Source organism: Syngnathus typhle, linkage group LG1 (assembly GCF_033458585.1).
Source record: "Syngnathus typhle isolate RoL2023-S1 ecotype Sweden linkage group LG1, RoL_Styp_1.0, whole genome shotgun sequence".
In the NCBI taxonomy this organism is placed as follows: Eukaryota; Metazoa; Chordata; class Actinopteri; order Syngnathiformes; family Syngnathidae; genus Syngnathus; species Syngnathus typhle.
In genome coordinates, this window is record NC_083738.1 from 29,209,261 (window position 1) to 29,234,101 (window position 24,841).

At 50.0% G+C, this 24,841-nt stretch overlaps 3 protein-coding genes across 6 annotated transcripts; 2 read left to right on the forward strand and 1 right to left on the reverse strand.

Annotated features, from left to right (window-relative positions):
* Positions 1–1,438: 1,438 nt before the first annotated feature.
* On the reverse strand, positions 1,439–5,225 carry m1ap (meiosis 1 associated protein). Its single transcript, XM_061288034.1, has 10 exons — positions 4,995–5,225; positions 4,715–4,906; positions 4,121–4,295; positions 2,968–3,114; positions 2,762–2,891; positions 2,320–2,461; positions 2,182–2,236; positions 1,893–2,035; positions 1,682–1,794; positions 1,439–1,595 (listed from the first exon to the last, which is right to left on the reverse strand). Exons 1-10 carry the CDS (start codon positions 5,223–5,225, stop codon positions 1,439–1,441), a joined length of 1,485 nt encoding a protein of 494 aa, XP_061144018.1.
* A 3,401-nt stretch (positions 5,226–8,626) lies between these two features.
* Positions 8,627–19,434, forward strand: sema4f (sema domain, immunoglobulin domain (Ig), transmembrane domain (TM) and short cytoplasmic domain, (semaphorin) 4F). Of its 4 annotated transcripts, none has more exons than XM_061289362.1 (15): positions 8,627–9,199; positions 13,996–14,141; positions 14,209–14,268; positions 14,722–14,823; positions 14,906–15,017; positions 15,085–15,204; positions 15,290–15,444; positions 15,582–15,763; positions 15,858–15,987; positions 16,651–16,867; positions 16,933–17,042; positions 17,117–17,268; positions 17,347–17,402; positions 17,685–17,878; positions 18,310–19,434. In XM_061289362.1, the coding sequence occupies exons 1-15, from the start codon at positions 9,109–9,111 to the stop codon at positions 18,772–18,774; spliced, it is 2,292 nt and encodes a 763-aa protein (XP_061145346.1). In that variant the 5' UTR covers positions 8,627–9,108; the 3' UTR covers positions 18,775–19,434. The 4 variants fall into 4 exon arrangements, with proteins under 4 accessions (XP_061145346.1, XP_061145422.1, XP_061145591.1 ...); XM_061289438.1 differs by having other exon boundaries at positions 17,688–17,878; XM_061289607.1 differs by having other exon boundaries at positions 17,685–17,867; positions 18,310–18,451.
* Positions 19,435–20,002: 568 nt separating this feature from the next.
* On the forward strand, positions 20,003–24,506 carry syt4 (synaptotagmin IV). Its single transcript, XM_061290639.1, has 5 exons — positions 20,003–20,309; positions 21,845–22,401; positions 22,816–23,139; positions 23,208–23,328; positions 23,405–24,506. The coding sequence occupies exons 1-5, from the start codon at positions 20,273–20,275 to the stop codon at positions 23,722–23,724; spliced, it is 1,359 nt and encodes a 452-aa protein (XP_061146623.1). The 5' UTR covers positions 20,003–20,272; the 3' UTR covers positions 23,725–24,506.
* Positions 24,507–24,841: the final 335 nt, after the last annotated feature.

A 24,841-nucleotide genomic window follows, 5' to 3' on the forward strand; every position in this document is an offset into this window, starting at 1 on the left:
AGTGGAGCGTATGCCAGACTCCGGAAAAGAGTCTTCGAAGACCGAGACCTCCGGGTTGACACCAAGCTCCTGGTTTACAAAGCTGTGGTTCTCCCCACCTTACTTTACGGGGCAGAGTCATGGACAACCTACAGCAGGCACCTAAGAGCTCTTGAACAACACCACCAGAGAACCTTGAGGAAAATACTCCGGATCAAATGGGAGGACAGACGCACAAACATCAGCGTTCTGGAGGAAGCCAGGATACCGAGCATCACCACCTTAATAATGCAGCACCAACTCCGATGGACAGGACATCTCATCCGCATGGCTGACACCCGCCTCCCCAAACAGATGTTATACTCCCAGCTGGAGAGAGGTCCGCGAGCCCCGGGCGGGCAAAAGAAACGTTTTAAGGACAACCTCAAGACCAATCTCAAGAAATTCCAAATAACATCTCGGGACTGGGAGCGCATCGCCTTGAACAGGAACTGCTGGAGGGCAGCGGTGCAAGAAGGTGCAGCACATCACGAAAAGGAACTCCGCCGTGTCGCAGAAACCAAACGACAACTCCGAAAGGAAAGACAAAAACTGGCTCCAGCACGACCACAACCCACCGCCACTTTCCCCTGCCCACACTGCACAAAAATATGTGGATCCCGGATCGGCCTCTACGCCCACCTGCGGACCCACAAGTAGACGACCCTGAAAAGAAGACCGTCATACTCGTTCCGAGTGACTGCCGATGATGATGATGATGATGTGTGTGTATATATATATGTGTGTGTGTATATATATATATGTGTGTGTGTATATATATATATGTGTGTGTGTATATATATATATGTGTGTGTGTATATATATATATGTGTGTGTGTATATATATATGTGTGTGTGTATATATATATGTGTGTGTGTATATATATATGTGTGTGTGTATATATATATGTGTGTGTGTATATATATATATGTGTGTGTATATATATATATGTGTGTGTATATATATATATGTGTGTGTGTATATATATATGTGTGTGTGTATATATATATGTGTGTGTGTATATATATATATGTGTATTATGTGTATGTATATATGTGTATATATATATATATGTATGTATATATATATGTATGTATATGTTTGTGTTGCATTTGGGACGGCGGGCAAGCAGACCAAAGACTAAACGTGCCCATTTCATTTCCACCGGGGCCGATGCGTGCAACGCACACTACCGTTCAAAGGTTTGGGTTACTGTCCTCATTTTGAGAATAAAATGGCTATACTTTTTCAATGAGGAGAACACTAAAGTCATCAGGAATGAGCATAATATTTAAGTCATCATTGTTCTTGTGGTTAATGACTATTCTAATAGTTTGATTTTGAGCATAGATGGGAAGAAACGACACGTATTTGTATGCCGGCGGCCTTATCGGGCCAGTGAGTCACATCTCAGCGCTTTCAGCAGATCTCGGCTGACAAAAGACGTTCTGACGTAAATGGATCCGAGGATTGCCACACCACCGATGTGTTTACCTGACGGGGTTGCCCGCCGACTTCGACGCCCCCTGCTGGTTGACGCTGGTACGTCTGGATAGCGGCGTGCGCATTTGACTCACTAGAGACAATAGACGGACGCATGGCATTGATTGTCACGTGTTTTCAACTCCGAGCCTACTGAAACACAACTGAAGTCAAGCCCACCCCGAGGGACGGTGGAGCTCGGTGACCGGGATGCTCCTGAGATATTGGTAGAGGTTGCTGCTCAGACAGCAAGGGCTCAACACGGCCGCCTCGTTGATCTGGCTGAGGCAACCCTGATACCGACAAGACACGAAACGAGTGTGAGTGACGCTTTCTGCCTCTCGCCATCCCTTCTGCAATGGAATTCTAGAGAAGACAAAAGCCATTTTACCCGGATGAGCCGCATGGCCTCGGGCGGAGGCTCCTGCAGCGGCTTCGAGTGAATGCCGGGCATATACAGTTCCTGGCAGACGACCGGTTTCAGCAGCATGGCGAGGGACGGTGAGGGATGGAGGCAATAGAAAGTACGTAAATCTGTGGCACGCAAAGACACACGCACTGAAGGCCACCATTGGAAATAACAACAAATAGCCCAGAGAATTGGACCTCCTCGGGGTAACAAAGTCAGGTCAGGTCTAAACAAATTCCAACTACGAGCGCACACCACAACGGCCACGCACCTGGGCCGCCTCCGTCGCTCGGCCCCGCCTGCAGCAGCAAAACCTGGTCATGGTCCTGAAACGGAAGTTCGGGGAGAGCGTGGCTTGGCTTTGGGGACTCGCTATATGGCGGCGGCAGCGGTGGTGTTTCTGACGCACCTGCAGCGTGCGGTTGAGAGCTTGAAAGGCGTGTCGGTTACTCTCCATCTCGTCCCAGTTGAGCCGCCAGCAGGTGGTCGGGGTGACGACGAGCGGCAGCCCGTACAACATGCTTTGACACACGCCGCCTGAGCGCAGAGCCCTGCGGACACAAGATAGGAGGTCCTTCTGGCAAATGTAAACGTCGTCATTTGTCTCCTCTTTTGTTCGACCGAGCGGCTGCCGACACGTGCGCAATCCGTGTCCGTGCCATTTAGGCCCGTCTCGTATGTCGACATAACGGGAGCTCTTGGAAAAAGTGTGCTGTCAAAGAGAACGCACAATAGACAACAAGCACACGGTGGATTGGAACGCTCATGTTCAGTCGGCTGCACAAACGGTGGACACAGCCCCCCCCATGTGAATAGAAAAGCAACTCGTGATGAGTCCTTCTCAATCCTACTTGATTGCTCTCATCCTCCGTGGTGCTGGAGAGGCAGATACGATGTCTCCCAGGCTATCGGGCTTCTCGGGGCTGAGCGGGAGAAGGCTGGGGCTGATGACGCTCTCCCGCACGTCGCACTTGACGTGCACTAGAGCGGAGCCAAAAAGCCACGCTCACGTCTCGGGCGGCAAGAATGACGACGTTTTTGCCACGTCGCTCCTGACCTGCAGCGGGACTCCCCCGCGGGCTCGGCAGGGCAAGGTGGAGGTGTTCAAAGTCCACGCCATATTCTCGAAGCCATTCCTTCAGCACGCCCTCCACAGCAAACACACTGTTGGCCACCTGTCGCAGGTCTACCAGCACCAGACTCTCTGCGGGAGGAATTTGCCCCATCACACACTTGCCAGCCGCTGCATTTTCTCTTCTCATTACAACTGAATTGGATTCGTAAACAAAGTAAGCCAAATTAACTTTGAGATGTATGAAAGAGCTTTCTTTCTCTTTTACGATGTTACTTGTTTGGCCTCACGCAGGCCAACACTTTTCCAACACGGCCGGTAGCAAATAGCATGTCCGTGTCGTCAATAACCCATTGATGGTCCGGCACGCAACACGACTGCTGTCACATTGGTGGCAGTGTGACGCAAGCCAGCCAGCCAGCCAGCCAGCCAGCTCATTGCCTCAAAGGCACGTCTGCTTTATGAGCAGAGGCTTGGAAAGAACACCGAGAACAAAAGAGAGAAAACGGCACTCGAGATACAATGCCAGAGATTTTGTGCGTTGCAAGACAAAATTGGAAGCGTTCAAGGGAAAACTAAATGCGTGACGGATAACAACAAAACAAAACATTTTGTCATGATTCGTCCTCGGTCACGTCCATGTTATTGTTTCGTCCGTCTGTCTGTGTGCTCATGTCCGTGGATCATGTCAGGGTGCTTCTGTCATGTCTCGTCCCCAGTTTTGCTAGGTTGTCATGGTTTCTGTTGGCGTCGCCCCTCCCTTCCTGTGTCACCTGCCTCGTGTTTCGTGTTTTGTATTTAAGTCCTGTCTGCCCCTCGCTCACCGTCGGATCATTGCTTGCCGGTTGTTGTGTGTGTTGTTGTCAGGTCCTGTTGTTTTCATGTCTCACGTCCTGGTCAGTCAGTCTGTCTAGTTATAGTTGTGTTAACGTCATGATGTCTTTTTCTTTCACGTCTTTTTCAGTAAGTCTTGTTTTGTCAGGGAGTTAGGTTAGTGTACCAATTATGTATTTCGAGTTCTTCCAATAAACCCTGGTCCAAGCTGCACATGGTCGCCCTGCTCCATTTCCCACTCCCTCCGAAGCCTGACACATTTCTCTTATTGGCACAAATGAAAGAAAAATCAAGGGCCTCCTACCCGCACTACAAATCTGACGTGGGTCCTGAGGCAGGACTTCATCTTGACCCCAATCCACCTCACTGTCGAGCTGCACCACCAGAAAACTATTGATTGGCTCCAGGTCATCGTCCTTGAGCACGTTTTTCAAAAGACTAACCACGCCTGTTCCTGGACGGCTGGTCACCACAGTAACCTGTTCATAAAAAACAAAAACAAAATAAAAAACATGTACATATAAAGCACTCTTTGAAGCTAAGTTTGCACTTTGGGGACACGGTTAGGGAAGGTAACATACTACGTGTGTGATTTTAGGACAACGCCCGTTCCCGACGTCATCCTGGTTCAAGACCATCACTATTTGACACAACATAAATGTGCTCTCTTGTGTAATTTGTATTCCCTCTCCCGAGAGAACATGAAAGAATGATCATGATGGGATGTTGCCGAGCTCCAAATAGAAGCAGTAGGCTCACAGCCACACTTCAAATGGTGTGGCTGCAGCTGAGGAGAAGTGAAGCATGCCATAGGAGACAGCCCTTTCAAAGTCTTCAATCCTTGCATACTAAGCCGCTTTGTGACCACCCCCCCCCCCCTCGCCTCGCCTTACCTCACCTCGACAGATATGTTGGCCTGGACGTGGACTCCGCTGAACTTCCTGTATTGGTGAAATTGTCTGTGGCTGTCCAGCACAGTCTTTCGCAGATGCTCGCCTACACTGGCCAGTTCTGTGTTGACGCCTTTGCCCGGGATTGCCCGCAAGGCCGCCACGCAGGAAAGCAACCTGGGCAGGTTACCCCGAACCTTCTAAAAAACACACACACACACACACACACAAATGATAAGGGGAGGCAAGGTAATGACGATAAAGCGGATGGATGGATAGATTGATTACCGCAAAAGGGAGCAGACATTGCTGCTGACCGCCGATGGCAAACACGCTGAGGAAAGGAAGTCTAGAAGGGCCCTTCAGACTACAGACCATGGTCAGGAAGTTCTCAAGAGCATCACAGAGAACCGCGCGGGTGTCGGACCACCGTGGCGGCACGGCGTCAACAATCAAGACCCGGGCTGGTTGCCGTAGAAATGCGGTGTTAGAGAGACCGGAAGCCTTCTTGCAATCCATGTCACCTGGAAACACAAGAAGAAAGTGCTTATATTGATTGAACATGTTAAAAAAGAAAATGTTAGTGGATCACAAGGAGGCAATAAGAACCAGGAATAACACAAATGAGCCCTCCATCCCAATATCCAATGCTATGGATGACTACAGAATAAAAAATAAAAAAAACTTCAACCAAAATACCTTGGTCTGATTCAATCAAAACAGAATCTAGTTTGCCAATGGCTCAAGCTTCGTTATGGATGGCTTGAGTTGAAAAGGTGATATTTCAAAATTCCCCAGTTGTCACGTCTCGTCTACTATGTGTCTGTTGTCATGGTTTCTGTCTGTGTGCTCGCCCCTCCCTCCCCTCCTGTGTGCCCATGACTAGTTTGATTATTCTCACCTACCTCTTGTTACCTGTCATGTATATAAGTCCTGTCTGCCCCTCACGCCCCGTCGGATCATTGTGTGTTGTCGTTTAATGCCTTCACGTCCTTTGTTTCACGTCCCTGTCAGTTAGTCCTCTAGTTATTTTGTTAAGTCATGTCAGTTTGCCGAGTCTGTTTTTGTTTTCTCCAATAAACCCTGGTCCAAGTTGCATTTGGTCGCCCTGCTCCATCCGATCCTTGACACCAGTAAATCATTTTTCATCTTGCTGAATATCAAGGGTTGAATTTCATACAGACACTCGTGCTGTTTACAAGTTTTTTTAGTGGCGTATTAGTTTAACATGCACGGCACACAGCATTTCAGAGCAACAATTTAACTGTCACCAACAGATGACAAAAATTCAAAACAAGCTCTTTAATTGCACCAGACATTACGATGGGAAATCCTGGCAAATAAATATGGTGTTGTGCAGTGCAGCCGGGTTCCTTTGGTCTATAGCAGATGTGTCAAACTCAAGGCCCAGGGGCCAGCGCCACATCATTTTATGTGGCCCGCGAAGACAAATTGTGCATCAAATCCATATGTCAATATTAAAATTACTAATTGTTTTCACTTAAAAAATAGATCTATTGCTAGCCATTTTTATTACCATTCATCTTTTTAAAATATGTTAACAGTTTTTCTTAGTCTGTTTAGAAAACTAGTAATTCATCTAGTCATTCACTAGTTTGTTGAGTTTGTTGCACCATATATAATTTGAGACATTCAGACATTTATTTGGGTTGGCAATTTCAATGGCCCTTCGAAGGAAACCATGACTATGATGCGGACCACGACAAAAATAAGTTTGACACCCCTGGTCTAGAGCATTCACAGAAATAAACTTTTCCCATACAAATGAATGGCTCGCCCGCTCGAACCGTACTTTCTTCAAGGCCCTTTCGTTTCACAGATCTACGAGCAACGACGTCAAGGCAGCGCAGTGTGGACACGAGTTTGGTGTTCCTATCTGTCCTTTTCACCACCCACAACGCGTTTTGTGAAGAAGACAAGCGGTCCAGTACGGCCGCGAACGGACGAAACGACTCTTAGCATAATGCTAATGAACGAATGCTAATGTTCGCCCGAAAAGTTATCCGATGTTGAGGTCACACAATTTTGCCAAAATCGTGTTTACATTTCACAAAGTCTCAATTCGTCGATTGAAGGGTACATTTACCATATAACAAACGTTTCGTCACTTACTTTAGCAGGTGTATAGATTCAGCCAACTCAAAAAGAGGACCGATTGTGATTGGATTGTTCACTAACTCTCCACTAGGGGCGCCACATTTTGCACAGGTAGTAGAGCCAAAGTTGATATCAAGTGGACAAGGACCTGTCAAATCCAATGCATACAAATACATGAAGATTTATTTATATATTTATTTATTTATTTATTTATTTATTAGTTTTGGGCTAGGGGACAAACTAATTATTTTAATAATTATTGTTAACAAGTCGTTCCCACGTCTTCACTTAAACCAGTGCGTCTCAATTATTTCCTGTGACGTCCCCCCAGGAAGAAGAAAACATTTTGCGCCCCCCCCCCCCATGTTATTAACATTAAAGGAAAAACAAAAAATAAATAAAAAAGAAAGATCAACTTACAATAAAGAATAACTTTATTAATAACAGTGTTTTTTAGTCTGTAACAGAACAGATTCAAAGTGCTGCTGTAGAGCAAATACTCTTCCAGTGATACCGCCACCCCCACCTACTGCAGTGGATGTGTAATTACCCTTTAATCTAATACAGCCAAAAGAAAAACATGTTCCCGCGCCCCCCTTGGTATGGCACTACGCCCCCCCAGGGGGGCCCGCCCCACTATTTGAGAAGCACTGACTTAAACCCAGGGGTGTCAAACTGTTTTTTTTCGCGGGCCGCATTGTAGTCATAGCTTCTTTCGGAGGGCCATTATGACTGTCAACCCAAATCAATGTATGAGCACCTCATATTATATACAGTTGAAGCTACAAAACAGACAGACAAATAACTCGTTTTCAAATCAGACGAGTAAAAACTGGTCCAATTTAAAAACAAAGAGATTAATAAATGTGAAGACAATTTTAGTAATGACACACGAATTTGAGGCACAATTTATCTTCGGGGGCCACACAAAATGAATTGGCAGGCCGTATCTGGCCCCCGGGCCTTGAGTTTGACACCTGTGATTTAAACCCTAGTGACTAGGGCCTAGTTTGAAACCCTAACTCTATAGTATGAACCTGGTTTATAACCCTAGCCCGAGCTTTAAACCCTACTTTAAAGCTCTAACCCTAGCTTTAAACCCTACTTTGAAACCGTAACCCTAGCTTTAAACCCTATTCTGAAACCCTAACTCTAGAATGAAACCATACTTTGAAGCCCTAACCCTAGCTTTAACCCTACTTTGAAACCCTAACTCTAGTATAAAACCCCGCTTTGAAACCCTAACCCTAGTTTGAAACCCTAGTTTGAAATCCTAACCATAAGTTTAAACCCATGTTTGAAACCCTAACCCTAGCTTTGAACCCTACTTTGAAACCCTAACCCTAGTACCAAACCCTACTTTAAAACCCTAACCTTGGATTTAAATCAGTGGTGCCAAACTCTTTTTTTTCGCAGGCCGCATTGTAGTCATAGCTTCTTTCGGAGGGTTATTATGACTGTTAACCCAAATAAATGTATGAGCACCTCAAATTACATACAGTAAAAGCTTCAAAACAAATGTGCAAATAACTCATTTTCAAACCAGACGAGTAAAAACTGGTCAAATATTTAAAAAAAAAGATATTATTAAAAGTGAAGACAATTTGCAATTCTAGTAATGACACGAATGTGATGCACAATTTGTCTTTGCGGGCCACATAAAATGATGTGGCGGGCCAAATCTGGCTCCCGGGCCTCGATGTGTCAAACCCCAGCTTTAACCTGTTGTGCGCTGCCTTTTCCGAGGAGGGGCGGGGGGCGGAGTCTTCCATCCTTGAGGCGTTGACTTCTGTGCGGGTCACCACGCCTGCGCAGACATACTTGACAAACACCAGCCCCTTGCATTTAAAAAAAAAAGTATTTATTGTTTCTTATTCAATCTCTCCAAGTATTCTCCTGATGCTTCGGAGGGTGGGACTCTCCGCAGACCCATACACGCGACCTTTGGCTGTCGACAATACTTTGGTTACAGTTTCTAACCACCGGGGTGAAACTTTAGGACACCTTTTCCGGCCGCGCGCGCAGGCGGACGAGCCACGGCGAGTGCACCGCGCAGCCTCCACCTGCTGCGGCTCCTGGGTGCTCCTTGGGCGATGTGGCAGCAGTTCTGCGAGAAACGTTTTAACCGCAATCGATCGCGTGCGGCTTCATCACTCGGCGGTCAAGAATCAACGCGAGGAGACCCCGCAGCTGAAACCCCCGTACTTATAGGTGGAATAAGAATCACAACGCGATTGGAGCTCCGTCCGGACCGAGACTTGAGCGAGACAAAAGCCGAGTTGGGATGACTTCGGCCGGGGTGATGTTCGCTTGTCTCCCGGTGTGCTGTTTGCTCCTCGGAACCTTCCGGGCAGCGACTTTGAGCGGACTGCAATGTAAGTAGAGTGAACGCTCTCTTGGATCTCGTTGTCGAGTGCGCTGTATGTCTGACCACTATGTTCGATAGGCTACACTTGCTGCAAATATTCTCCGGTCGCACAGCTGAACGATGGTTGGGTGACGATGGGTGTGTTTTTCTTGTTCTTTTTGGTAGAAACTAGCGGGGTCATTGCAGACGGAGACTTATATTTGAGTACTAGCGGCTACTTATTAAACAACGGGAACTTTCTTGAACATGGCACGAGTTTCAGAGAAAAGTATTTTTTAAGTACCAATTATTTGTCGTCTTTAAAGTATTCTTTTAACAGTCTTGGAACACATTTCACCTAAAAGTTGTGTGGTCTCTAATATAGGGAGAAATTGGTCTCCACACGATTCATACTCTATATAAAAAAAAGCTCCGATACCAACACACCAGCCTTTAGTGACACTGCGATGTGGCCCCTAATGTTGAGCCAAAGATGGCAAGGCGAGCTACTGTGTGCGTGTGTGTGCGAGTGTGTGCGTGCGCGCGCGTGCGCGTGCGTGCGCGTGCGTGCGTGTGTGTGCGTGTGTGCATTTAGTACTATGATTCATCATTTTGAAAATTGGCTTAGTTTGTAAATTGTTGAATATGTGTTTGTGAGTCAGCGGGCGCTCATTTATTTTCTCCATGCAGTTTCAAGATACACACACACACACACACACACACACACACACAGACAAGCCCGCACCCACGGGTTCTAAACGTGTGTGGAAAGGCTACTCCATCCGTTAGGAGGGATTGTTGCTGTCCCTGGTGAACAGGAACAAGCTTTTGGAAGTTGAACAACGGTAAAGGGGCCTTTATCTGATCTCTTAGTCTATTACGTAAAAACAAGTCGGGAAAGAGAATAAGACTGTGCTTCGGTTGCCTCGAGCCTGCTTTTCCTGGAAGCCAGAAGAGGTTGTTCTTCTGCTGCTGCTGCTGCTGCTGCTGCTGCTGCTGCTGCTGCTGCTGCTGCTGCTGCTGCTGCTGCTGCTGCTGCTGCTTTTTCTTCAGCCATCCTGCAGCATCCTCGGCGGTAGCAGCAGAAGGTCTTCCATCTCAAGGGAAAGCCACCTCCAGGGATGTCAACGTACATGTAACAATTGAGAAGCAGAAATGAATATTGGCAGATGATAAATCCTGTTAAATGCAGGCGCACAAAAAAACAGCCACGCTCTCTCTTATTGTGGTACTGAAAAGCGCATGTGAGAATCATGGCTATATTTGTGGTTCTGAAAACCCCGTTTGTGCGAATCATTTCCAGACAAAGCGCTCCCGTAGTCTCAACATTACCGGTCACATTGAGCAGTATAGAGGGTAGGTGACGTGCTATCGGAACCCCAACCACTCCCCCCCACACACACCCATAGTTTTGAGGAAGAGTACACAAGTTTTGGCCTCAGTGCATATCTGCGATCTGATGGAAACTGGAAGCATGCGGAGTGATGAGAACATAAAAATTGTAGAAGTATTGCTTATTATCCCCAGACGAGCTGAAGCGACCGTGGCATTCGTGGCATTTGTGTGCTCCTCTTCCACACTCGGCACTCGTAGCTAATGCTTAGATTGAGCGGAAACTCCAGGCCAGCGTAAGAGGTCAGAAATGTGAAAAAGTATCGGGACCGCTTTCGTGAATCGCTACTGCCACGGTGTAAAAGCATCCTGATTGCGAGGCGAGCCCGGCTCGTCGACAAGCACCCTCTTTGTGTAGGCGGGCGAGGTCAGCGGCGCACATTTGCCCCGCGGGCTTCCTGTTTTCTGGAAAGCGTTGCAAAGAAGGACAGTCGGAATGACACGGCAACTCCGTGATAACGCAATCATTCATCGCTAGTTTGTATGTAGGGCAGGAGGCCTGGACTGTGCGTGTGAGCCTAAGATGTTGCCTTCCCTGTTGCTTTTAACTTTGCATCTTCACGCCACACGCTTCCACAATGTAGACACAAGTTGCAAGGAAGGCTTGTGTCAAAAGGTCTGCCCTTGACTTTGAGCAAAGCAGAAAGCGCTTCCACGGGTAAGGCGGCGTACTCGGCTGTCGCGCATTTGTCGCTGTGTATTTCCGAGGATACCCGTCTGCCGCTCGTTTGGCGTCAAGCCATCGCGTGAAAGCCATCCTTTCCATTGACGCTACAGCAGTTGCAGCAAGTAGCGAGCATTGTTCGTCTTTCCCGTGTATTTGACAGCTTTACGCGTCGTACATGTGTCACGCCTGTGAGGTGCAGCTGGTTTACTTTCCCCTCGTACACTGTCGTATCGGCGACCACCGCCAGAAAATGCTCCGCTAACTTAGCAGGGTAAAACGCTGGGCAGCAGCTACCGGATGTAGCCAACGGGGCAAACAGAACGACTCTATAGATCTGTTGTAGACGCGGTATCGTGATGCGCAAATAGAGCGACTGTCTGCTCGTATGCCTCGTTTGTTGCTTATATTGACCGCAATGCTAAATCCCTTGGCCGTGGATGGCATTTAGCGTTAAATGTTAGTATTAAGCTCCATGAAAATAATGTCACATTTTTTTTTCAAGTCTTTAACATTGATGTCTCTGCCTTTTGAATTTGCCTCCCTTGGGCGGGATCGTTTTGGTTTGGAAAAAACCCCCAATTTGAGACAAAGCTTTTTGTAGACGCTGCAGCCAGCGCCGCTTGTACACGAGCACACACTTTCCCTCACCAGTCAGGTCGAACCAGTTCACAGCTGAACCGCGAGCACCTTTGATCGAACCGGTTTTGATGCTGCACGAGAGCGCACCGTCTCACACACACACCCAAACACAACGCTGAGTAATGGATCTTCGACCATATACTCGCATTACTTGATGGGGGTGGGGATGGCTCATTCGGGTTGCAGGCGGTACGAAAGTCCTTAATGGCAAGAAGCTGGCACAAGCTGAGCAAAAGCCGTACACATTCCCCGTAGCGGGAGTGGTCTTCGTGTGTGAGCCAACCTCTCATTGAATGCCCCCCCCCCCCCCCCCCCCAATCCCTCACTAACCCCCATGCCGATGGCTTTCGGTAGTCTGGTTGCTTTTAATGGGAGTGTCGGGTGAAAATGCAAGGCACCAAGAGCGAGATGACCTCGAGTGGCATCCACTAAGAGGCTTTTAGTTGGACGCACACGCGCGAGCTCCGTTCAATTGCTGCTTATATCCTGACATGTTGTGTGTGTGCGCGCACGTGTGTGCACTGTGCACATGCTGCTTTTGGTGATGTCATTGCCCATATTGGAAGACGTGCATGCACAATAGGCACCACTGTTGTAGCCTGGTCCTCTGAACTGGTTTGACAAATGATTAACAGTGTTAACAGCGTTCATGACTCGGAACACTCCTCTTCACTCTTTGCCATCGAATGAACAGCAGACGGCTGGACGGGTACGGGTGCGTCCTCCCTCCTCCTCCTCCTCCTCCTCCTCCTCCTCCTCCTCCTCCTCCTCTCTCTGGTCTGTCGCACCCAGTGCAGTAGTGTGCGTGTCCAGCATGTTTGTCAGTCAGCAGAGACAGTTGTACTCGTATTAGCCAGCAGCAGCCACGCTCAATGTATCAACTCTATGGGCCGACTTTCCCACGAGTCGCTTGGTGCAAACGTGGTAACACAATTCGTGGACAATTGCGGCGCTGATGACACCTAGCTTCAAGATGAGGCGCTTGCTTCTTGTCATCTGAGTTCTCCGTTTTGTGTGCGGGCGTCAAATGTCACTTTGTGTGTGGAGACAGCTCGTCCAGTCAGGAAGCTTTTCTTAGTACTTGGAGGCATTGTGAATAGGGGTGTAACGATTCATCGATACACATCAATTAATAGATATAATTCTCTACGATTTGTTGGCATCGATGCTAAACGTAAACATCGATCTATATCGCCCGTTTTTTACCTCGGAGATTAGACGCGACTTTATTTTGAAATCCAGTTCATTGTTGCTTGGTTCCTCTTTCCGGGAGCAGTGCGCAGCTTGTTGTGTTGTGAGCGGAGCAGGCACGTGAAAGGGGAGCCGACAACTACGCGGCTCCTGGGCTGGTGCTATGGCTATAGTGTCCAAGAAGACGAGGAAGGAAATTCGCTCCCCTTTGTCATTTCCTAAATAAAGAGTTTGCAGTACCTTGTTGATTTTGCGTATGAATTGTAATAAATCAGGATATTGTTCTATATCGATCGTAGAGCACTGTATCGTGAATGAATCACAGCAGGATTTAAGATATCGGCAAATATCGTATCGTTGTTCTTTGTATCGATATGATATCGTATCGTGACAAAACCCGTGATTTACACCCCTAATTGTGAAGCGAGTGGTTAGGGTTGAACTCGTTGTGTTCATCAACCATAAAAGAGGGCAAGGCTGGGACTGTCACCTGCTCCCTCTTTTGTTACCTTGTGTTTTTAAAGCCTGCTCGGGTGTATTAGACACCAGTCGGTGTCGACTGTTGCTTCCTGTCTCTTTCTGCCCCCGTTGTTCTTGGTCCGTTCTGCAGCGGGTCTCGCGTAGTAGGCTCACGCTTAGAACCCCCTTCCCCTTCCCCTTCCCCTTCCCCTTCCCCTTCCCCTTCCCCTTCCCCTTCCCCTTCCCCTTCCCCTTCCCCTTCCCCTTCCCCTTCCCCTTCCCCTTCCCCTTCCCCTTCCCCTTCCCATTCCCATTCCCATTCCCATTCCCCTCATCCCCCCTCCCCTCATCTCCCCTCCCCTTCCCTTGTGTTTTCTGCCCACTGTCCGTGAGGATCTGTCCCGTCCGCCTGTGTCTCTGTTCTCCCCTCCCCTTTGGGACGGTCGACATTTGTTGTTGTTTTTTCTTCACCGCAGACCCTGTTTTAAGTCGCCGAGAGTTTGGGGCTGTGGCCAACTTCAGTACGTTGCTGCTCGATCCCGCGTCGGGTCTCCTCTTCCTGGGCGCCAGAGACACCATCGTGGCGCTGGACACCAACAAGCTGAACGAACCCGTCCGCACGGTGATTGGCCAATCGCTACTGATCGTCGCCCCCAGCGGTGTGAAAATGATGCTTTTCCCCATTTCAGGTGGTGTGGGACGTGCCGCAAGAGAGCAGGAAGACTTGCATGGCCAAGGGAAAGACTGAGGTGAGAGCGTGCCATCGTCACCATCAAAAGAGAGACGGGAAGTGACACGGTGGCGGTTCCACCTGCAAAGCCAAAAGACGCTCAGGAGGAGGGAAGTGGCGATTCTCGCTTCTGATAAAAGTCACACTCGTGCAGTCTGTGGACAAGTACAGGTTTGGGTGCTATCGCACCAATCCTAAATGTGGGGAGATGGCTAGCTTTGGCTTTGGTTTAGTGGTAAACTTACGCAGTGTCTTTCAGCGTTTTAACGTCAAAGTTGCATCTCTGTGAAATAACCAAAGACGGCAAATGGACTGCGCTCCTACAACGCTCGAGCTACGCTGCCCAAAGCGTTTCAGTGCCTCTCATTCAGCCATTCGTAGCGCACGCATTCATACGGCAACGCAAATGAGTAAATGCCCGTATATCAGATTTCTTTCAGCATGCGCGGTGCTCGTTTGTCTCCCTCTCCAGGGTGAGTGCCGTAACTACATCGTGCTGTTGGAGTTTCACTCCGATGGGCGCCACATCTACGCGTGTGGCACGCATGCCTTTGACCCAAAGTGTGCCTATCTGGTGCGTGTGTGTGTGTGTGTTTTTTTTTTTTTGTCAATAGTTTGTATTTTTCTGTCCTCCTACCTGACCATCCCTCCCGCAGGAGATCTCCTCCCTCACCCTGCGGAAGGATGCCGATGGCCATGTGATCGTGGAGATGGGGAGGAAGAAGGTCCCCTTTGACCCCAGGAAGCGACACACAGCCGTCATGATAGGTGAGCCGGCGCGGCTCGCGACGTCCTCGCCTCAAGCGCTTTCTATATCCTTCCATCGTGCGCTAAGGCGACGTGTTGTACGCCGCCACCTCCATCAACTTCCGCGGGACGGAGTTCGATATCACCCGGGCCACGGGTCCGGAGCAGAAGCAGGTCCGAAGTGAGCAGAAAGTGCACTGGCTTGACGGTGAGGCCACGGCGTGCGCGCTTAGCCGTGCCGACGCGGAGAGTGTCGCCGCCCTGATGCCCGCCGGTGCGCTTTTGCCACGCAGAACCCGACTTTGTGAGCTCGGCGGCGGTGGCGCTGTCGGCCGACAATAACGAGACGGGAGAGGACGACAGGATCTACTTCTTTTTCAACGAGGCGGCCCAGGAGTACAACTTTTATTCCAAAGTCCGGGTGCCCAGAGTGGCACGCGTGTGCAGGGTGAGAGGTGGCTTTTATCCATTAAGTCCCGGTGGAGCGACCGACGCCATTTGGTCTGCTTGCTCAATTGGCACGCGTGCCGTCGACAGTCCGTCGCAATTGATGACAAAGGTATGATGCATTTCTCTTGTTTTCAGTCTGACGTGGGAGGTCTCCGGACGCTGCAGCAACATTGGACCACCTTTCTCAAGGCGGAGCTGGTGTGCGAGGACAAAGTCCGACATCGGCGCTTTGACGTCCTGGTGGACGTTTTCACCTTGCGGCATTCTCCTGGAGAAGCCGGCACGACGCACTTCTACGGACTCTTCACCACACAGTGGTAAGCCGAGGGAGCAAACTCCGAGCCGGTGAATCGAGCGGTCTCACTTTACGACGGACCGTTCTCTGGTCTCACCCCTCCGTCCGTGCTCTAGGGAACCCGAGCGGTCAGCGGTGTGTGTTTTCAGCGTGTCGGACATCGTCGCGGCGATGAACGGCCCGTCTAGAAAAGGCAGCGACAAAAGCGACGCGCTCGCACCGGCGGGCTTGCCGAGGCCTGGCCAGGTACTGACCTCTCGGCGGAATGCTGTCCATCTTTTGGCATGTTACAAAGGAAGAAGCTAACGTACCGTTGTCACACCGGGGTTATTTTAGGTGACCAAAACCAATGAAATGAGCAATTCTAAAATTGATCAAACAATTTCAGTGACCAAATCAAATGGAAATGCGACTAGCGTCTCATGTTTCGAAAACTAAGGGTCAAAAAAGGTCCTTCATCGCTGCCAACGGACATCATCCGTCGGCTTTCGGTGTTCACCCTAACCGTTTATTCCGCGGTACGTGCTGACGTAAGAAGAAGAAAGGTCAAAAAGCCATTTGAGAATCCTAGCTTACTCCCTCGTGAATGTAGTTGAGCTAGTGACTTTTTTAGTCTCACGCTTGTCACCTACTCCAACTATTTAGCATAACTAATAAAAGCAAAGCATGATTTCAAAAATAAAACCCAAGGAAAAACGTGAATTCTAAAGCCAGTAGAGGAAACTAGCTATGATGAAAAATCCACAACTACTCCAACGTGGATGCCACACGATATTGATCGATCTAACAACAACATCTCCCACGAAGCACAAGCAATGACTGAGAATTTGACTTGTAGATATCGGCCAGTGTTTGTGAGCACGTGAGACGGGCTCTCATGCTTTTTCTTTCCTCCGCCGGCATTGTCAGTGTGTGAACAATGCGCTGAAGGCACACGGCTTTGACTCCTCCCTCAAAATGCCCGACAACCTGTTGGCATACGTGAGGAATCACCCCCTCGTGCAGCAGAGTGTCAACGCGGCGCCCCTGCTGGTCAGAAAGGGGGTGGCGTACACCAAACTGGCCGTCACGCTGATCGGCCCCAGAGAGGGCCAGAGAGAAGAGGCCTTGCTCCACCTGGGAACAGGTAAAAGGCACCCACATCAAACACGTGTAGCCATACGTACGCCGTCATGCTTGTTACATCACCAGACTCTGGGGAGCTCCATCAGGTGGCAGTCTTGGGCGAGAATACCACTTTACTCCGGGAAATTCCTTTATTTGAGGCCACAGAGCCGGTCAACAATATTTTGCTGTACCAAGTAAGCGGCCCGCCTGCTGCCTGCGTCAACGTGCCAGTCGGACGGCTGCTTTCCTGCCATTTCTCGTTTGCCAGGGTTGGGTTGTGGTGGGCGGCCCGCTGTCTCTGGCGCGCATCCAGGCGCAAGAATGCGCGCTCTTTTTAAGCTGCGAATTGTGCACCCGATTCCGTCAACTGGGCTGCGAGTGGGACGTCGGCAAGGAAGGCTGCGTTCGATCCGCAGCGGCGTAAGTCGGGCAGCTCGCTATCCAGATGCCGCTGCTATTTCACATATAAGCATTGTGTGTGTGTGTGTGTGTGTGTAGGCTCGACCATGGAGTTAAAACGGAAGAAGCCGTGAGGAAATGTGACAACCAGGAAGGTATATTTGTTGGACACGTACCATCCATCCATCCACCCATAAACCAACCACGTACACCCACCCACCCATCCAATCCACCCATCCACCCATCCAATCCACCCATCCATCCATCCATCCATTTTCAGAAGCGTTTCTCCTCACAATGCTATTCTTCTTGTATTGGTCAAGCGGTGCTGAACTCAAAGCGGCTGAGCAGAGAAAATATGAAGAAGGCTCAAAATGTTTGAAAAGAAACGAAGCCAGTGCTTACTATTCGCCTTTGTCATGTGACTGGTCACACAGCAGAGCGCTGTTCGCCGCCCATCAAGGAGCTGCGTGTTTCGCTGGGCCTGCGTGTGGTGTTGCCTTGTGCCCAGCTGTCTCCCAGGCCCTGCAGCTGGGAGCACCCTCGCAACAGTCTCACCAAGCAGCGGCACCCTGACTTGGAGGTGACCGTCACCAAAGACGGACTGGGAAGTTACATCTGTGCGTGCCAGGTACCCAGGAGACGAGGGAAATGTTATCAATAAAGGTCAAACGTTTGGGCCCCGTATACCGTTTCATGGCCAATCGCACCTGATTGGTCAAAGTCAAATAGGTCAAAGCATACAACAATTCCACCAGAAACTTATTGAACTTGGATATGTACGTATATTTCACAGGCCATTACTGCCATAAGGATACGTACATAACTATTTTTGTTTGTTTTGTCCAGCCCGACCGAGCATGAATGTATTAGGTACTGTGTACTTTTGGTCATTGAATCAAAATGGCCCCATAAGACCAAATGCTCAATTTTTAATGCTTGGGGGCGCAGAAGTCAACTTTCCATGATTTAGTTTCTAATTGATACCGTTGACATGGACACTCTTGATACAACCTTCTCCAGTCATTTACAATTGAGAGTCTCTCTCCGTTCCCTACTCAGGAAGGACAAATGCGTGAGCACGCCCCTTGCCGTCGAGCGGCCTATCATCTGACGCTGGAGGACCCCGGCACCGCAGGAGCCCTGTCGGGATGCACTCGTCACGTGGTGGCCTTCTATGTCCTCGTTTTCTTCGCCGGCTCGCTGTTCGGGGCGATGCTCTTCCACTTTGCCAGCGGTCGGTGCGAGGGCATGAGGCGGGACTCGTTGGACTCCGCCCCTCTGCAGCCGGGCTCCCATTTGACAGATGAACGCAACGGGATCGCAGCCGCCGAAGCCGGCCGAGTCCGGAAGCGGGGAAACGGCGGTCGCCTCGGCGACGGTTTGAGCGCCCAGCCGGCTGGCGACAAAGGCAGAAATGCGAGCGCCTCGTACGCTAACTACAGCATTTTATCTGCGGACGTTCCGGACCGACCGACCACCCCCGGGGAGGGTTCTGAGGGGGGGCGGGCGGAGTCGTCGGATTAGGCTGGGATGGATGGGGGCCTGAGTGAAGGGATCACAGGACTTGAAGAAGAGTTAGCCAGCTTTGCCATGTTTAAATCCCCAGCAGCCCTCGCTCCGTGTGAAGAAAGCTCCGTTTGAACTGGCGCCGGGAGCTGCAACGGCCCGCGACTCAAAGCCTTTATGACGAGACTCCATCTCCATCTTGATGCGTGACGAGTGGAGAAAAGCAGGATGTCGCTCGTGTGCGATCCAAGCGTGACGTGGAAAAGTCCTATTGTCCTTGCCCATCCAAAGAGAACACAAGTTGTCATAGTGCGGCGGATCCCACAGTCACCAAAGTTAAAGTTAAGTTAAGAAGTTAAAGTCCCAATGATCATTGTCACATACACATCTGGGTGTGGTGAAATTTGTCCTCTGCATTTAACCCATCCCCATGTGATTTTAATCCATCCCCTGGGGGAGAGGGGAGCAGTGAGCAGCAGCGATGCCGCGCTCGGGAATCATTTGGTGATCTCCCGAGTCGTCAAGTGAGCGGGCTCGTCATGGCTTAGTCCTGTGATCTGGACGGGGTCCTCCTACCTCGGATGAGGGCCAGCGTCGGCGCGCGTGGACTAACCGTATTCCCTTAATGTGGATTCCTAATGTACTGTTCTTATAATAAATCATATTTTGGAACACAAACACAGGTAAGGAAAATGGGAAGGCTCTACTTTTGAGCCGAGGCACGTATTTTACCTGACCAAACTCTCACAGTCGAAGAGCAAAAATGTCAAAAGAATACAAACAAAAGAAAAAAATCATCAATCGTTCAGCTTTTCACTCTACATAGCAGATACTATATGACTGATAGGCTCTCGAGTAAATCATTCATGTTCCACACCTTGGAACTATTCCATTTTTTTGTTCTCTTCTTTAACATGCCTTAAAATGACTCCCGATTTTCTTGTATACCTGTTGTACAATGACAATCAAGGTGTTCTGTTCTATTCCATTCTGTTCTGTTCTGTGCTGTTATATTCTATTCTGTTTCGTTCCGTTCCCTTCTTCAACTGATTCTCCCCACTCCAGCTTCATTACATTCCTAAATTTCACGCCATTTGGACCGTTTGTTATTGGTCCTTTTGTTAGAACATAATCGTTGTCTTTATTCCTATGTGTCATTGGCAAGGAAAGATGGATGAGGGTGTCATTGTTTGGAGTAAATCATTTTGGAGCCACCACAATGACAGGACCAATGCGAGGCAGCTTCCGTCACCACTGCGTCAGCGCGCCCGTGAGCTCATAGGGGGGAGGAGGAGGAGGAGGATGACGAGGACGAGGGAAGGAGCACGGGCGGGGTGTGGGACAAACACACACACACACACGCGCGCGTGCGTACGCGCACATTCTGAAGACCGTGGCAGAGCAGCAAGAGGAGATTCAACGGCAACCTTCTTCATCGACTTCCTCCATCAAGCTCTCGCACGTCTGCTGCTTTCAAGGGGGAGGGGGAGGCAATACAGGACCTCGGAGAGCGACCATGGCACCAGTGACGCTGGAGGATGGAGCGCAGCCTGGTGAGTCTGCTTCCTTTTGCCACATCTGACGTTTGCTTCCCTCCCATGTGTCCTTTTGAAAGGAGTCTCACTGTTGTATGTTTATGCAGAATGCAGCTTCTTCACTTTCATTTGTCTAGCTTGAAACTGGTGACGTGCTTCAAAATCTCAGCCCTGTCCATTGAAGCGGGTATTGTTGTGCCTTTGGGCGGGGCGGCTCGCCTCGTCAAAAAAACATTGAGAGCCGTCTCGATACGAGACGGGAATGTCCGTGAAATGCACATTGGGTTCTCGGTCGTATTCAGCCGCTGTCGCCTCGCTGGCCCGAGAGCAAGAAACGCCTCAGTTGAAAAACAGAGCCGCCGGGACAGAGAAGGCCTCGAGCGCCGTATCGTGGCGTCATTGGGCAGGACGAGCGGCGTTCCGGTCACACCTTACCAATAGCACCAATAGCATCTATTGACGCTGAGCTCCAACACGTGCGCTCATATATGCTCAAATTGCCTTACATAAGACGCCAAGTTTTTCTTTTATCAAGCTCCCGTCCAAAAACACGACTGTTGTCGGCTCGACGAGTTGCGGGATTAGCGACGCCACGATAATAAGAGCCGCCGCCGCCTCCGCCGGCAGTGATGAACAGACCCGTGGCAAAGCCGCCAAATAGTCACCAAGTGGCCCAGGCTAAAAGTTGCCTCTCCAAAGCAGGATTTCCAATTGGTACTCCCTTTGGAAGGAGTTTTGCAAAGTAGCAGCCTTGGAAAATGGCTAACCAAAATGGCTGACCGATTTGGGCCCAGCCGCAAGTGGGGCTAATGTGAGTTTCCTGGCTACCAAGTGGCTGCGGGTAGAAATGGGCAACGGTTCCATGGAGAATCCATCTGGGATTTGAGGGTTGGAAACTGCTCACCCCTGTCTAGGTCTCACCATGTATCACTTCTTATGCAGGTCTCCTTTTCTAGGGCTGTCTGACATTGTGTTCATCCTCACAATTCGCCTTTCATTCTTTCTCACGTCTTTTCCGTGCACCCTTGTTTCATGAAAATCCTTCCCAAATTGGATCAAGTCCGCCCTTGGAATCTCTCACCTGGCATTGCTGTGGTCCTAACACATGTGACTGCAACGAATGCACGGAAGCTACTCGCAGCAGCCCTAATTGGGCAAACGCAATCGGGGCCTACTTGGGTTGCGAAACATTTCCCCAGTTCAAGGGGTGCATTTACAATCCACCTAAGACCCAGTCAAAAACCCAGCTCAGCCCATGTGGTCTAATACAATGGTGCCCCTGGCGGCGGAACCCAGGAGCAAAACCAGATGGAACCTGTGCCCATAAGCCCCTCTTAAAACCCGCATGGTGGAAATGTTGGCTGGGAGTCAGAGCCGCGTCATCTCAATGTTATTATACGAGAAACCCCGCTAGTGCGAGGGTCGCCCGATGTGTTGTGCGTCGCTCATTCAGCTCAGTCTGTCTCATTTGCTGGCATTGCCGCCTTTAGAACCAATCGTACGGCCGTCGCCGCCACGCAACGTAGATCATGGTTCTTTGTGCTGCTTTGCAGTGGCGGTCCCGGGAGGTGTCGCGGCGGCGAGCGTCTTCGGCTTGATCTTCACCGCATCTGCCTTTGCGTGGATCTGCTGCCAGCGCAAAAACACCAAAGGCCAGAAGACGCCCCCGTACAAGTTTGTGCACATGCTCAAAGGTGTCGACATTTATGCGGAAAGCCTCGGCGGCAAAAAGAAGTTTGCCCCCGCTACCGGCGTGACAACCAATAAAGTCGGTCAAACGGACGTTAACGGGAACTGCCGGAGCGCCGCGACGCCCGTGGATAGTCCCGAGCTGGCGTCGAGCCCGGGTGGCTCCAGATCGGCGCTACATCTGGACCTGGAGCAACTGGACCTCAACGGAAACTTCCCCACCAAACCCTCTCACCAGCTCAAGGTGCGGCACTCGCCCGACTTGGAGCCCGGCACGACGGACTGCTGGGAACCCCCGTCGCCGTCCATCTCCAGCCACGCTCCGACCCCGGCCACGGACGAGAGAGAGGCGAGGCTCGGAACCCTCCGCTTTGCCCTTGAGTATCACGCGGAGAAGAAGGCCTTCATCGTCCACATTCAGGTGAGCCTTTGAAAGTAAGCCGTGCCTCGGTCGTCAGAATGCGCTTCGGAGTCGGCCAGCCCTCCCTCGAACGTCTCCGGTCGAGCCAAAACGCTGTCGCTCGCATCATTTTAAGATTGCGCTTCTTCCCATATCTGGCTTTCCTTGCCGAGCTGCTGCATTCCGACACTCGCGCCTGGTGCCTCGGCTCGGCTGACCGGCTGCCGGTGGAGATTGCGAGTCTCGGCTCAGAGGGCGCGCGGGTTTTTTTGCCTCAAATTTGGGAGTAACAAGGCCCTGTCCGCTGTTAAGCACCCTCATTCCTTCCTTGGCGCTCCACAGAGCACAAGACTCGAGAGTGCTTATCTTAGTGTCTGGTTCTGAACTGCAATGCTATATGATTGGCACATTTCTGACTGGCTGATCTGATTCCAGGAAGCCCGTGACCTGAGCCCAACCGATGAGCAATCCTTGACTTCAGACCCCTACATCAAGCTGACCCTGCTGCCTGAGAAGAAGCACCGAGTCAAGACCAGAGTGCTAAGGAAGACTCTGGACCCGACTTTTGACGAAACCTTCAGCTTTTACGGGATCCCCTTGCCCAGTGTGTCCAAACTGGCTCTCCAGTTTATGGTGCTCAGCTTTGACAGGTTCTCCCGGGACGAAATCATCGGCGAGACCCTCGTCCCGCTCTCGGGAATCGACCTGTCCGAAGGCCGCGTGCTGATGAGCAGGGAGATCATCAAGAGGAACGTCAAGGTGACGAGAGGACGCTTTTAGTGTCCCGTTTTCACCACTGACCGTACTGCACGTTTGTGTCACCGCAGAAGTCTTGGGGCCGAGGCGAGCTGCTGCTGTCCTTGTGTTACCAATCCGCCACCAACACTCTGACCGTGGTGGTCCTCAAGGCCCGCCACCTGCCCAAGAACGACAACAACGGGCCCTCGGGTGCGGTTGCTGCAATTTTGACTTGCAAAGCCACTTATTACTGAGTCACGTTGTTGTTCTCCTGCTCTTTCTGTAGATCCGTACGTCAAAGTCAACCTGTACCACGGAAGGAAGCGCGTGTGCAAGAAGAAGACCCACGTTAAGAAGTGCGCCCCCAACCCCGTCTTCAACGAGCTCTTCACCTTCGACCTGCCCTCCGACCATGGCCCGAGGGACGCCGGCGTGGAACTGCTGCTGATGGACTCGGACCCGGGGGACTCCCGCTGTCCGAAGCCGGTCCTCGGCCGCCTGCTGATGGGAATGACTGCAGCGGGAACCGCCGGCGAGCACTGGCGTGAGATCTGCGAGCACCCGCGGCGCCAAATTGCCAAGTGGCACGCCATGTCTGAGGGTTAAGATGGCGGGATGTGTGCAAATCATTGGACGGTTGGCGGGGGGAGGCTTATTGTCGTCAATCTATCGGTCATTAGCTCATCTTGGAAATTACGATTATACCTTGACCCATTTACTCATTTTTCAAGTTACGAGGCATAGCTTGGTTGATGCCGTTGCGTGCCAAAAGCAAAACCATAGCTATTGCCAACAATATCTGCCTTAAAAATATCAGACAATGTTGGAAACAAATCAATAGTATGGATTTTTTTAAATAAACTAAATACATGGAAATTTCCCATATTTGCACATACATATTTGATGTTGGCAGTCCAGTGTATCTTTTAATATGCCCAAAGACTGTCGACCAACGTTACTGGGTTACATCATTGAGGTTGTCATGGTAATCGTGTGGCTAAACGCCTCCATCTCTCGCTTTAAATTGAGCGTTGCTTTTGACCAAAAGCGCCCCCCCCCCCCCCAACACCCCAAAAAAAAAAAAGTAGAAAAAAGGCATTAATTTATCAAAAGGACCAAATATGTTTAGCTGTTTTTATTTGTCTGGGTGGACTTTTGGACAATGTTTTGTAAGCGCTATCTCCTAACAAGCTTAGCGTGAGCTTGTACTGCAGTGGCAAGAGGCGACGCGCCACAGCCGTGCGAATGTTTGTGCAGATGTGCGCAACTGCGTGTGTGCGCACACATAATATTTGTCAGTTTTGTCCCCTTGACTGTGAGCACAAAGACAGCCGAAATGAAATGTAAAATGAAAGTACCTTCAAATTAAAGGGATCAAGTTATGACAAGTGTTTGTCTTCATTTGGCTGCCCATTGGCATTATAGAAAAACACATTTTGCTAGTTGAACTTGGATTGCTCGACCCAACCAATCAGAGGACAGACAAAATGCCGACGTCATAGAGAGCTAATAATCTGATTGGTCAAAGAACCTGCGGTCCCCTTGCTTTCCTTTTTAGTCACAGTTGCCAACGATGAGGCTTCTTAAGGCCTTAAAGAGATTAGATTCACATGGCAACACATAGAGAAAAAGTCCATGACGTAATTACACTCTGTAATGAGTGCAGAGAAATGCATTTGAATTTGATCTGCCTCTCGAGCAACTGCAAACCATTGCAAGTTTA